General features: G+C 45.3%; 1 protein-coding gene across 2 annotated transcripts in view; it reads right to left on the minus strand.

Moving 5' to 3' along the window:
- Positions 1-4,566: 4,566 nt before the first annotated feature.
- Positions 4,567-14,890, minus strand: part of COL8A1 (collagen type VIII alpha 1 chain) — a 137,898-nt gene continuing 127,574 nt past the window's right edge. The window contains exons 3-4 of one of the 2 annotated variants that reach the window (XM_005602076.4): positions 11,815-12,118; positions 4,567-9,219 (exon numbers count right to left, since the gene is read on the minus strand). In XM_005602076.4, the coding sequence (XP_005602133.1) occupies positions 7,313-9,219; positions 11,815-12,115 (2,208 nt within the window). In that variant the 5' untranslated portion in view covers positions 12,116-12,118 and the 3' untranslated portion in view covers positions 4,567-7,312. Of the gene's footprint in view, positions 9,223-11,814; positions 12,119-14,890 lie in introns of both variants that reach the window. The other variant, XM_023623927.2, reaches the window with a different exon arrangement.

Genomic DNA, 14,890 nt, shown 5'->3' on the forward strand with positions numbered 1-14,890 from the left:
GGTATTTATTCTATAACATGAGTCCATCTGGATTTGACTTATGTGTATGTTGTTGGGGTTGGATCCAATTTCACTTTTTCTCACGGATAACCAGTAGTTCTAGCACCATTCATTTAATCAGTCGTTCTTCTCCAGTGATTTGTAGTGACAGCTCTGTCATAAACCAAGTGTCCATGTGTTTATGGGGCAATTTTAGGACCCTCTCTTCTGCTCCACTGGTCAGTATCAATCTTTATTCCAATATCATGGTATGTTAATTAGCCTTTCATATTTTCCATCCCTTGATCTTTTTGTGTTTATGTTTGGGGTGATTTCCTCACATTTTTTTTAGATTGCCTCCTTATTTATGACTAATTTGCTATGCTAAGTCCACAAGGGATATATGTGTATATATATATATATATATACACATATATATATACATACCGTTATGTGTTGCTTAACAATGGGGATGTGTTATGAGAAATGTGTCGTTAAGTGATTTTGTTGTTGTGTGAACATCACAGAGTGTACTTACACAAACCTAGATGGTATACCCCACTACACACCTAGGCTCTATGTTACTAATCTTACGGGACCACCATTGTATTTGTGATCCATCGTTGACTGAAACCTTGTTATGCGGCGCATGGCTGTACTTATATTCTGGGAAGAACACTCCTGTGTTTCTCCTTCACTTTCACACTAATACCACACTCACAATACTTCTAACATGAGTTTCGTGGGTTTTCCACTAATCAAGCAATTCTCTGGGATACTACACCAGCTGGATGTCCTTCAATTCGATTCAGTTCTAACCAGAGTTAGCGCAGACCCCACAGGTTAAGGGCTCAGTTCCACAATACGCCCGCCCTGTACCTCAGACGCCAGTCACAAGTCCCAGGTTATCACCTGTGCTTCTAACCTCCTGGCTGTAAATTGGAGGTTCTCATGTCCCCTCCTTGGTTTTGATTATTTGCTAGAACAGCTCACAGAACTCAGGGAAACACTTAATATTTACTGGTTTATTATATAAAAGATACAGATGAAGAGCAAGATAAAGAGATACACAGGGCAATGTCTAGAAGGATCCCAAGCAGTGAGCTTCTGTCTCCATGGAGTTGGGGTGCACCACCCTACCAGCCTGTGGATGTGGTCACCAACCTGGAAACTCTCTAAACGCCATTCTTTGGGATTTTTATGGAGGCTTCATCACATAGACATAACTCATCACTGACTCAGTTTCCAGCCCCTTTCCCCTTCCTGGAGGATGGTGTAAGTTGCAAGCTTCTAATCACGGCTTGGTCTTTCTGGTGGCCAGGCTCCATCCAGGAGCCCACCAAGTATCGCCTCATTAGAATAAGACTCTCCTATCATCCTGGAAATTTCAGGGGGTTTAGGAGCTCTGTATTGGGTACTGGGTCAAGGACCAAATAGCACAACAAAAGATGCTCTTAGTGCCTTTATTACTTAGGAATTTCCAAGGATTGTAAGAGCTCTGTGCCAGGAACCAGGTGCAGAGACATAGATACATGCTTTTAAAACCCTCCCTTCCTTTTATTCAGACTGCCGTCTTCTTTCACTAGGACTTTGAAGCAGTACTGTTGATGCCTGCTCCTTTTTCCTTTGGGCATGTCTGAGCTTGCAGCTGTGTAGACCATTTCCATTGTGCTGACAGTGTCCCTCCCTGAACACCCCTACTCTCTGCTTCTCTGGCGCCATGGGAGCTTGCTCAGCCCAAGATTCAAAGAAGTTAATGCTCCCAAGGGCAACCCTCAACCACAGGGGGACAGGCCATAGTAGATAGTTGCTCCAGGTTCTCTGTCCTTGGGTGGGACAGTTCCGAGATGTGTTTCACAATTTCTTAAAGGGCCCAAGATGGACACTTTATTGCCTTTTCTGTATTTCCTGTTTTCTTTCCTCACTCACTTGTGCTTCCTGAGATCATCTCCCAAATAATCTACCAGCACCCTTGTCTCAGGGTTTGCTTTGGAAGCAACCCAGATTACAACAGTTGGCATTGGAAATACCCCAGAAAGCAGACCCTCAGGGTGAACTGCCTTGCCAGTTATTAGGAGAGTGTGGGGAGGCTCAGAGCAGTGTGCTTTAGGAGGATTTATTATGTGAGACCAGAGAGCCTGCCAGCTGACTGTGTGCCCTAGGAGGCCCAGAGGACAATCCTTTCGCTAAAGCTGTGAGATTGCAGTAGTGTGTGGGTACTGACTTAGTTGAGAGGCTCAGTGGTGACTGTCCTGTACAGGCCAGAGATGACAGTAGGAGATGCCCTAGTGTCAATGAGAATGATAGAATTTCAGAATAGCAGGACCACTCTTGAGACTTGGTTAGGACTTGTCACCATCAACCCATCGTCCCATTCCTGGACTGAAGCTGTTCACATCTCCTCACTGGTTGACTACTTATATCTTCTCCATAGAATTAAAGTAATTTTTCTAAAATACTTATTTTCATACCATTTTCCCACCTAAGGACTTACAATGTCTTCTTATTGCATATTAGAAAAAATATAAATGTCTCTTCCCTATATGTAAGGCCCTGTATCACTTGATGCTCCTCTGGTCATTGTCAGTTTCCTTACTAGTCCTGGGGTAAATCCTCTGATCCCCCTTTCCCCTATCTCAGCCTCCTCCCCCTTCCCAGAGAGACACACACACATGCACACAAAATACCAGTTTCCTCCTGTCTATTAGAGAAAGACAGGCTGTTCCTATTGGGATGCCCTATGCTACATCCATCCAAATTCTATCAAATTAAAGATGATTTCTTTAAAAGTCATCTTCTCTATAAAAAACTATCTGAGATTAGGATTCATCCCACAGTAGACTTCTAAAGCATCTTGGAACGTATAATCCTCTGCGTAGTCTTGGAATCTCACAGCTGGGTTCAGTCACACCTCACACTGAGTTTAGCACTGCCTCCCACAGCAGCCCCGAGAGATTCATTCTTTCCTCCCACCTGCTACTGGACCTGCACTCTTGATGGGCTGTGGATGCAAAGATGAAGCGACGAGGTGCCTGCCCTCAAGAAGCTCACACTGTCTCTAACTGGGGAGACAAACAGTTCAGTTGCAGAGCAGGGAAAGCAAAGGGACAAAAGACTGTCCAAGGCAGGGTGGCGACATGGGGGAGAAAGTGACTAAATCTGAGCAGTAGGGAAGCTGAGGTGATGCTTGTGCTGTGTCCTGAGGGGTGAGGAGGAATTCTCCAGCAGACGAGTCAGAGAAAGCATTCCCAGGAAGGGAGCAGCGTGGAGTGGTCTCTCTATCTAGCACGTGTGCATCCAGTCGGCATCACGCCCCCCTACACTGATTTGTGTATCACCTGGAAATCCATTTCCTGTTTAACAAACATCTTGATATCCTCCAAACAGAAGATACTTTTTTAAGGAGAAGGGTCATGTTCTGTTGCTTTTGTATCCCTCACATTGCCTGGTAATATCAGGCGCAAAGGATGGGCTACTTTGTGTTTTGTTTTAATGTGAAGAGATACTATAGACCCATGTAAAGATGGGTTTTCCCAGCTTGTCCAGCATACTGGACTCCACCTATTTATTCCTCCCTGCCTCTATCTCCTGTATCTGTCCTTCCAGTTACTTCTGTGACCAACACTGTGTGCACACAAGATGGCTGGTCCATGTTATGGAAGTCTTTGGCCATGGAATGAAATAGAACAAATTGGGCTATATGAGAATGGAAGCTGTGGTCTTGACCTTCCAGGTTGATGCTTTAAACAAGTGAATTAACCAGCCACAGACTGGTGCTACATCCTTGCTTGTGGAATGATTTGAATAATCTCTTTATAATATTCTAGACATGGTAAGTCGTGATCATTCTGAGCTTGATAAGTCATCACAAAAGAGTGCTTTCCTTATCGGGGATGTTCTGTAAGACTCTTGGGTTCTTGAACAGGTCTTCTTCTGCTCTGTAGCTCCACTCACCATCTCCCCTCAAAATATTTGGCTCTAGTGTGACACAGTGAAACAGAGTAGAGTATCTGAGGATTGGTATCCTATGAGAGGAAAGAGATCTGAGGCAGTTTTCCCCTATGATGGATGCAGCAGCTAATTGACCCCAAATAGCTGTTCTTCCTTCTTCCATATTAATAGAGCCCCTTATTTCCAGCTGGACGTGTGATTACCCTGAATAAACATTCCGTTGCTCACTCTCCCTTCCAGCTCATTGTGGCAGTGTGGCTAAGTTCGGAGAGCGGATGTGGGAGGGAGTGACCTAAGCAACTGCTGGGTTGAGTCCTTTAAGAAGGGAGCGTGCTGCCCCCTTCCTCGTTTTTTTCACCTTCCCCCTGGCTGGAACGTGGCTGTGATGGTTTACTATCCTGGACCTTCGAGAGGAGGGCAACACCTTCAGGGTGGAAGAGGACCAAGATAGAAGAAACCTGGGCCCCTGACTGGAGCCACCACATGAGCCCAGACTGCTTGTGTCAAAGAGAAATATCGTCCTGGTTAAGCTATGAGTATGTTAGCTCTCTGTCTCCACAGCTAATTAACACATTGGGGGATAAAAAAGTTATGAGGTTCAAACAGTGTCAGCTGAGTGATATGAACAAGATGAGAAACATTTTTAAAGATATTTAATGACTTTTTTTCAAATCAGTACAAAAATTTAAATACAAAAATGATTTGCTATAGACAAGTCTCAAATCTATCATGGAAACTCAAAAAAGTTACCAGTCTGTTCACTGTTCATGATAGTCTGTAAAATATTTGAGAACAGTCACCCACTACAGACATTCTTTTCCCCTGTGGGATGTCATACTGCAGTAAAACTCTGTATTTAAATAACAATAATGCCAGTTTGGTCCATTTCACATGGAAAAGTTCTAGTTAGTTTTGAGTTAAATAGGGATGATGGCACTGTCCCTAGACTTCAGAAGACGTGGCGGTTTCATCTGCTCTTACCCTGACCTGTTCACACGATGTGCAGCCCTCGAAAGGGAGACACAGACATAGACACAATTGCTTAAACTCTTCTTTAAATTAAATGGAGTCATTAATTCATTTAGCTCTGAGATTAGCACCATTGTAGAATACACAGTATCTGGCATAGATTTTGCTCCTCCCCTACCTAAACGTTAGAAGCATATGCCTGATCACACATACACACATGCACACATGCACACACACATAGATTTAGGCAATTGAGCAAAACCAATAAATAAGTTGGAAGGTATTTTGAAAAGTGAAATTTGGTTTTAACTAAAGAGGTACTTTCTCTCTTACTTGATGGCAATAAAAAGCCCATGCATGTACAGATAAATACAGTTTTACAAATCAGCTGATCCGACTTGCTTCCAAGCCGGTTCCGTGCAGCTGTCCAGCAGCAGGAGTCCAGTGGATCCGTGTTGCCCCCATAGTCATCAGCCCAAAACCAGCATCCTCAAGACCAAGCCAAAGGATATTTGGCCACGTAAATGTCGCCTGCATTGGAAGTGAAGTTGGATGGGACATCTTTTTGATGGGAAAAGTCCATTATATAATTACCAGTGAGCAAGAAACCCTGTGGTAATGAACTCATTTCTCTATTTAAGAAATTGAGAAGAAATGGTGCTGTTATATCATATAAGGGAGAAGACAGATATTAGGTTGAAGAGAATTTTCTTGATGGTTAAAATGATTCAGATTTGACATAGACACATTTCCATGTAGGTTTATACCGTATTTATTTGTGTATTTTCCCATCTGTACCTATCCCCTCAATTCCTCACTCTTAATTTTGAGGAAAGTATACAAGGTTCCACCACCATAACCCCACGTTATTTCCTCCAGTGGCATATAGTGTCAGCCGCAGACTCACAGCCAACTTGAAATGCTTTGTCTGTGTTTTGAGACCAGATTTGAATGCCCAAAGCAGTTAATAGGTACCTACATGAAAACCTGGAAAATACTTATTCTTCCTTTTAAACTTGCGTTGACTCTTGACTTGTGCTGAGTAAGTGGTGACATAAAAATCATGGGCTATCACTGCCCTTTGACATTCCAGATAGCTCTTCCACAGTTTGCTTCTAAAGAAACAGTCCTTTTCCTACAATTTTAGTACCTACACCAGGAAGTAGTACGTCCATTTTTAAATTTATAACTTCAGAAATTATTTTTTCAAAAGAATTTATTTTCCTATGTAATTCTGAATCCCTTGATGGCCGCCCCCTGCCCCGCCCGCTAGTAAAGGATGGCTTGGATTTTGGAAATTGACTTTGGAACCCCAGACGACACACCAGTTTGCATATATACTACCCAGGGAAATTTCCTCGAAACTCAACAGCTACTAAAAAAAATGGCTATCCCCTTCATGGATAAAACCTCATTGTAGCCATTTGTGTGTGTCGGCACAGGAGGGGGTTTTTGTATGTGTGTGAACACAGTACTGCTGTTGATAATGAGCATCCCACAAAACTGGAACATTACTGGGCGAGAGGATTATTTTTTTTCTTGTTACTTCCAGGTGTTCATATCAGTTAGGCCATAGTGGAAATTACATGGAGGGAAGAAGAAAGAAAAAAAAATCAAAGAAATAAAAAACAAAAAGAACCCTTGAGGAATAAATGAGTTAATTACTGCTCATGTCTCCCAGTGGGCTTGTGAGCTCCTCGCGAGGCCCTCCCTCTCTATACCCCACAGAAGTGTCTTACCCAGTGCTCGCACAGAGAAGGCACTGGGTAAATGCACAGTGCTGATTGGTTCACTCGTTCTTCTGGAGACACGAGACACATGATTCTTGGTAGGACTCCTGTTGCTAAAGACACAGCCTCTGGTGAGAGAAGCATTCTGATACTGAAGGCCTACCGTGGTCCCCCGGCCCCTCCCATGGGGCAGTAACACTGGAGAACTCCCCTCCCCCCTCCAAGACAAATATCTGCATAAATACAGAGGAAATTATGCAAGTAAATACGGTATGTAATTGTTATCATTGACATCTCTTTAAGCCATATTTATAAATATTTTAAGTAAACAATATGAGTGAGTGACTTTCATTAGCTATGATCTCTTACTGAAATATTTTGACTGATCTGAATAAGCAGGTTATCATGGAAGCATATAACATACAACAGCTAATATGATTCCAGTGGGTACAACAGGTGTCAGTACTTGATACATAAATCTATCCCATCCTTTTCAATTACAAGCTGCTGTGCGGAGCATTAAACATGCATCTTAGTTTTTATTTGTACATGATGGTTCAAATTTTCACTTAAATATAACTTTCCAACTATATAAATGTTTTGAAGCAATTATGTTTTTCATTTGGATCTTTTGGTGCGTCATTGTCTTTTCTTCTATTAAATCTCTCTTTTTCTTTTCTTTTTTACATGGGATACAATAAATATCCTGAAAAGGAGGAGTGGACGTACTGCCCGGCGTACAGCCCTGCAGCCTGTTCTGAGGGCAGCTGGAGGAACACGCGGTCCCCTGGCCTGAGCAGCAGCACCGCGCTCCCCGACGCCTGGTCCAGAAAGCCCTTTTTGTACTCATCGTACGTGTACATCACCGGCTCGTTGTTCTTGAACAGGGCAACCCACACGTTGCCCCCCTTGCAGTGAACGTGGTATGCAAAGTAGTAGACGCCAGGGACCTCACAGGTGAAGATGCCCGTCTGCGGGTTGTAGTTCTGTCTGCCGTTATAGAGCAGTTTGTCAAACTTCACTGGGGCCCCCACGGGGGGGAAAGGTGCAGTCAGCTCAGCGGTAAACGCGGGCATCTCGTAGGCTGGCCCTCCGTTCTTGCCCTTCTTAGCCCCATAGGCGTGGGGGGGCTTCACGCCATCAATCCCCACCCCCATGTCGGGCAGATACTCTCCATGGGGTGGTGGTGTAGGGGGCATCCCAGCTGGGGCGCCTGGGGGCCCTGGAGGGCCAGGGGGCCCTGGAAGGCCAGGCTGGCCTTGAGGACCAAGGGCACCAGGCTTTCCTGGGGGGCCATGAAGTCCTGCGACCCCCGGCTTCCCTATTCCAGGGAACCCAGGGGGCCCTGGGAGGCCTGGTTCCCCTTTGGGGCCTGGAATTCCAGGTGGTCCAATGGGGCCACTAGGGCCTGCAATCCCTGGGATGCCTGGGGGCCCCTGTAGACCCTGATCCCCTGGGATTCCTGGTTCTCCCTTTGGTCCAAGCAGCCCTGGAGCACCAGGGAGCCCTGGCAAACCTTTGTGCCCAGCTTCCCCCTTGGGCCCTATGGGACCTGGCAAACCCCTTATGCCAGGGGGCCCCACTTCACCCAGGAAGCCTGGCTTTCCTGGGAAGCCCTGAAGCCCTGGTTCACCCTTGGGACCTGGTGGTCCCTGTGGCCCCACAACCCCACCTTCTCCTTTGGGCCCAGGAAAACCAATAGCACCTGGAGGGCCCATAGGACCAGGGATTCCAGGCAGGCCTGGCTCTCCTGGGGGACCCCCCACTCCAGGGGCACCTACTGGTCCTTTCTCCCCTCTTGGGCCCAGAGCCCCAGGAACACCACCTACACCCCTGTCACCTTTGGGTCCTGGGAAGCCTGGTTTCCCAATCCCTGGAAGGCCTGGGGGTCCTGGCAGCCCTGGCAGTCCTTGCTCCCCTTTGCCACCTGGAAATCCTGGCTGGCCAGGGATCCCATCCTGGCCTGGTTTTCCAATTCCAGGTATCCCAGGAGGTCCTTGAATCCCTGGGACCCCAATAGGACCTTGTGGCCCAGGTTCGCCTGGAGGACCTGGCTTTCCCAGGGGCCCCTGGGGCCCAGGGAAGCCAGTCACTCCTGGTTTGCCCACTCCTGGAAGTCCGACAGGGCCAGGAGGACCGTGCATCCCTGGAGGGCCCTTCAGGCCTGGCAAACCTGGCATCCCAAAGCCCTTCTCTCCTTTTGGACCCTGAAGGCCTGGAGGTCCTGGTGGGCCTTTGGGTCCTCGCTCACCCTTTGCACCTGGTGGCCCTGGTAACCCTGGCCCACCTGGCTTCCCAATGCCAGGAAGTCCGTGAGGCCCTGGAGGTCCTTGTGGTCCTGGGATCCCCATAGGCCCGATCTCTCCTTTGGGTCCAATTTCGCCTTTTGCCCCGGGCATTCCCATGGCTCCTGGCTTTCCTGGCATTCCAGGCATACCTGGTTTTCCAACTCCTGGGTATCCCTGTGGCCCTGGTTTTCCTTTGATTCCAGGTATCCCATGACCTGGTAACCCAGGGGGCCCAGGCGGTCCTCTTGGGCCAGGCTCTCCACGGGGACCTTGCTCCCCTCGTAAACTGGCTACTGGGATTTCTACTGAGAAAGAGGAGAGAGAAAAAGAGGGAGGGGGAGAGAGAGAGGGAGAGATTAATAGTGATTATCCTTCCCTTCAGGGACGTTAGGACAGTGGTCATTTAGTTCTGGTGCATTGGCCTGTCGCGTGTTGAGGGAGACTAGGAGTTCCGTGCTTGTCCTCCAGGACTGTTAGTTACCAGCACTCAGAGGACAGTCAAGCTGGTCATTTCTGTGAGACATTTGAGACGATGTTTGAGAGTGGGTATCTGCAGCTGCTTTTATCAGTGTTGGTTAAGTAAAAAGGCTAAAAAGTAATGAAGAAACATTTTTGCAAGTACAAAAGTTGGAGATATTATGGTGTGTTCACTATAGAGAATTTAGAAAATTTAAAGAAGAATAAAGAAAAATCAAAGTAGCCTATAAGCCTCCTCCTGAGAGGTAATCACTTGCCATTTATGTGTATTTCCGTCTCGTGTCCTAGGTATATATATATGTGTGTGTGTATTTTAAACAGTGTTGGAATCATTCTCCATTTTTATTTTTTCTATTTTTTTCTCCTATTTAATGTTGTGTTGTATTTTTCCATGTCCTTGATTTTTTAATATAATGATTTAGGGCAAAATAATACTTCCTCCTGTGCTAAAATACAGTATGATGTGGATGATGAAAGTCATTATCCTGTGTACTCAGGGAAGAATAGAAGCATTTTCTTTTGTATCTGGTTAATAACAGCTTCCACGTCTATCCTCTAGAGTCAAATAGATTTGCTGAATTTCTTTAATGCACTATAGGATTTACTGAGCCTCAAATAGCATTTCTTTAATACATTATTTCTCATTTGCAAATTTGGTTTTTAAACAGGAGAAGTGAATAAGGTATTTTAGGAGACAAGCAGTGTGGATAAGAAATTGAGCTGGGATCAGGAGCAGAAAGCTCAGCTTCTCTCCCTGGTCTTGACATGAGATCGTGATTGGGCACGTAGCCCTCAGCTCTCTGCCTGCCTAGGTGTACTGCCAGAACAGTACACCCACACTGCAAGATCAGGTAGTAGGTGTGAAAGGCATATGCTTTCTCGAATTGTTATCGAAATACAAAGCACACGTTATTATAATGATTAGGCTGTGCCTTGCAGAGAAACACAACTCTGGATCTCCCATGCTACTGGGGGTGATGGATGGCATGAAGAAATGAAATTTGTAGTCCCAAAGTCTTATTTTAACCTATAGTCACAACTGAATCCTGACTGTTGTATCTTTTCACTGAACTACTGTCAGGGAACAAAATAGAACCACAGAACTCATATTCTTTCCAGATCCCACAGTTGCACTCTGGTACCCATCGGAATGAGTACAGGAAGTGCCACACACCAGTCAGGCCATCCAAGAAAGCAGGGGAAACACACGGCCGAGGTAATCCCCTGCGTGGAACAGCAGTGCCCCAAGAGAAGGAAATCGGGACTGCTGCTCCTGTGCTGGGAGACGCTGCTCTAGGACTCCTGTGGCGCGTTACTTCTAAGCAGTGAATCGTGCAGCTGCTGTATCGAGGGAGCGTCTGGGGCGGGGTCACTCCTACTCATCAGGAAGCCTTGGGTCCAGCACAGCCCCTGGAACACACTCTGTTCTTACTCGGGGTTTGCTGATTGACCAGCTGCAGCAGCTCGACGCTCCGCTCACATGGTGTTTTAGTGTTTACTTAGCTCTTTTACTTCCCTGACGTCACTGATGCTCTCAACAGTCTCACTTCACTAGGAAAAATGTAGGTTCAGAGAGGTTCAGTGACTGGGTTGCTTTCATTTCTGGCCTCCAGGCATCTAGGCCTCTTAGAGCCATATCCCCAGTTCCCAGAAGTGGGGGCCTCCTGTTAACCGCTGGGAGCAGGAGTGGCCTCCACTTCCTCAAGGGGCCCTGGGACTCGGAAGCAGTTCGTTTCTTACAAATGCTGGGTTCCCTAGAGCGCCAGGTAAACCAGCTGAGCTGACAGGAAGTGTCTCAGAGTGGTAGGCACTTTGCGAGTGTTGAATAACTAGGGAATATGCCTAGAAATCGTGGGAGAGCCTGTCTGGTCCATCGCTAGCGCAGTGTGTACTCTTCAGTCTGCTCTGCGTGTCCTCAGCCTGTGTAGTGGCTTCGTTAGAGCAGTCTTAGAAACACCTGCATGTGTCTAACCTGGCTCACAAAACCTTCTCCGATTTTTGTTAGTGCTGCAGGTCCTTCCTTACCACATCACTCTCCTGTTTCATAAGACTGACTGGTCACTTATTTGCACTGCTTTATCCCCCAGCCCCCGGCCCAGAGCCTGACACGAAAACAGATGCTCATTAAATAGTTGCCAGATGTTACAATAAATAAATAATGAATAAGGGAATAAACTATTTGTTATTAAATATGCTTTGTCATTTGATGCTGTTAAATAATAAAGCATAATGTAAAACGGTAATTTTGTCTTTCTTTAAGACTTGAACTTTTCAGGGTAGAGTTTAGAACACAGTAGGCATTAGTGAGCATCTGTAACACATTCTAAAATAGAGGTTTCTACAATTGAACAAATTGTAGATCCCACAGTTTCAGACCTGGGAAGGCTGCCGTTCAGAACCGCCCAGGAGGAAGATGTTACCTTTGCCCTTCTTGGCTGCTGCATCCTTGCCCATTCTGGGCGCCGGCTGAATTTCCTTCATATATTGGGGTAGATGTGGGTACTCTTTGCCCACATTAAGGCCGTCTTTGCCCAAAGGCATGTGAGGTACTTGCTGGCCTAGGGGCTGGTATTGTGGAATCTGCGGTGGGATCTGAGGAGGAATTTGAGGTGGCAGTGGCTTGATCCCATAGTAGGCACCAGCCTGAATGAGCCTGATGAAGCCCAGGGAGATGGTAAGCAGCACTCCCAGCAGTGGCAGAGGGGCAGGTGGCACAGCCATCACCTGTGGAAGGAAGGAATGCACCAACATGGTGAAAACCTGCAGGCCAGGTGACAGAAGTGTATTCACAGAAAGAAGGGGGAGCAAAAAAAAAAAAAGGAAACAGTCTTTATCATCAGAACTTCACGAGAGGAAGACCAATGAAAAGGTGTTACCTTCAATAGAAAACAAAAACCAGAAAAGGAGTAGGGTCTGTGGGACAAAGGCACTTGGTGGGTTTACAAGCTATGGGAGAGACTGCTAGCTGTCCCCTATTGTCTGTTCTGCCTTCTTCATGGTATTGGGACCCCCTGATTTTCAGCTGGAACAGAACAGCCTAGAATGAAGACATTTCAGCCAGGTGTAGCCGTGTAACAACATTCTGGCCAAGTGGATGTAGTTATAATGGGTGCAACTTCCAAGAAAGATCCTCCAGGGGAGTGGGCATGTTCTTCCATTTGCTCCTTCCTGCTGGCTGGGATTGGACGGACTTCCTGGAAATGGACCAGACACCTTGGACGTGAAGCAAAAGCTGTGCACTGAGGACAGCAGAGCAACAAGCTAGAAGAAACCTCAGTCCTGGTTGAACTTGGAGGCATGCTACTAATGCTTAAATATGGGATTTGTTCACGCAAGAGAGAAATAAAGGTTTATCTTCTTCAAGCCGCTGTTATTTTGGGTGCCACATATCTGCACCAGACTTAATCCTAACAGGAGGAATAGATTCTCCAAAAGGAGGCAAACTTGGTAGCACGTCAGGCTTGGTTACTAAGTGCCAGGATTCTATTCTAAAAGGAAATAGTTAATAATGTTTGACCTTTATGCCAAGGGCAGAGATCTTTCATCTGCCGGATACCCTTTGGCTGTTTGGTGTGGTCACAAGCAAGTGTAAAGGTTAAAGAGCAAACAGCAACAAGAACTGAAGTTATCTGAATTGGAAGGAAGGTACCTCATGTGACAGTGCCCAAATGCCATTTAAAAAATCACTGTCATAATCATGCACATACAGGGACGCCATCTCTTTCTTGTATTTGAATACTATGGAGTCATTCGTTTAGAATTTGGCTAGTTGGACCTGGAGTCCATTTATCTTTGTACTATTATGAAAGAAAGGAGTTTACAAAGCAAATCAGTTGTATAAATAAGATAGAGATGTTTAACTAATCACAAGAATAAACTGTTTCTAAGCCCTTTGATAATACCCTTTGCAAATCAGCCCTTAAGAGAATAAATATAAATGGGGCTTATCTGTTTATAAAAACCAGCTTGAGAAGACAGCTGTTTGAAAACGCCCAGGGCTGAAGACTGACAGCCCAGGGAAGTGCAGTGTTCGCAAGTGTCCGCTAGAGGGCAGGTGTGGAACACTAAAGTCAGCTCCTTACTCGGTGCTGCTGACAACGCCTGAGAGGGCGAGATGGAGATGGGAGATGATGGAGATGGGCGAGGGGCGGGGGGATGAAGGCACATTTCTCACAATTTTTACGTAGGTGTCTTCTGGAAAACTTTTAATAAACTTCTATCTATAAATTAATTTCCATTCTCCTGAGAGTTTGTTTTTGCTTCTGCCGTACTAAATTCTGGATCCTAGTTTTCCAGGTATTAGGAAATATGCATTGACTTATCCTATTCAAGAGTAATACCAAGAGTGTGAACAGGCTACAGAAGAATTGGCTAATAAAAAGCACCTAAGAAAATAATAAGAATCCCTACCACAAAATTCACTGCTTTACAATTTTTCTAAATATACTAACTCATCATTTTTTCCCCTGCAGGGGAAAAAAATGAAGAAACATCTGTCAGCAAAATGATTTATAAAATTTTCTCCATTTTGTAAATCAGAATAGTCTCAAGAACTATTTATTTCAAGCATTCTCTAAATAATATAGGTACTGGTAGAATGGGAGAAGAAAGCTGTTATTTTCTGTCCTAAGAATGATTGTTACAAACGATTTGGAAAGAGCCACAGAATTAATACTGATTTATACTCAATAATAGTCAAATATATGTTGGGTGGCAAAAGACCATCTGCTATGAGCAGTCAGTGGTAATTTATTGAGTGCTGGCCAGACACAGTGCCAGACCCACCCAGGGATTATTACAAAGACGAACATAATGTGGTGAGTGGGCTCTGCCCTCGCAGGGCTTATGCTCTGTTAGTAGGAGTGACAGATGGGTAAACTATTAGTAGCTAAGGATATCCAGAAAAAAGCAAATTTCCCTCCCACTTCTGTTCTTTAGTATCTGAAATTCTTTCCCATTGAGCAACAACTTTTCCCATTTTCCCCCATATTTTTCCAGAGATAGTCTATGAATATGCATGTATAATCTGTACCCCTTTAAGACAAATTACAGCATACTACACATACTTCTCTTTCTTAACTTTTTTCACTCAGAGACCAGAACTTCAGACCTTCTCATCTTAGTTTTATGTATCTGAACAGATCCCTTCAACTTCCTTTGTTAAAAATAAGACTCGCTTGTTCTCTACGGTCCCATCTGCCTCTAACATTCAAGATCTAAGGCAGTCACTAGAGAGCCGCCAGTGTTAATTCGTACCAGAAATCCATGGTAATACCTGGTAATGTATACACTGGGACTTACTTCTACCTTTGGGGGTGAATGAGTTTAATTCTGAAACCCTCGACTTGTGGTGATGTCTTTAATAAGGTAGTATGCTTGGCCCTTCAGCTGTCCATCAATTCAGTGGATGTCTTGGTTTATACTTAATAATCTTTAAACCAGGACAGTCTAATGAAACACTGGAAAACTGGAGTGAGGCGAAGTGCCTGGAAGAAG

The sequence above is a fragment of the Equus caballus genome, chromosome 19 (assembly GCF_041296265.1).
Source record: "Equus caballus isolate H_3958 breed thoroughbred chromosome 19, TB-T2T, whole genome shotgun sequence".
In the NCBI taxonomy this organism is placed as follows: Eukaryota; Metazoa; Chordata; class Mammalia; order Perissodactyla; family Equidae; genus Equus; species Equus caballus.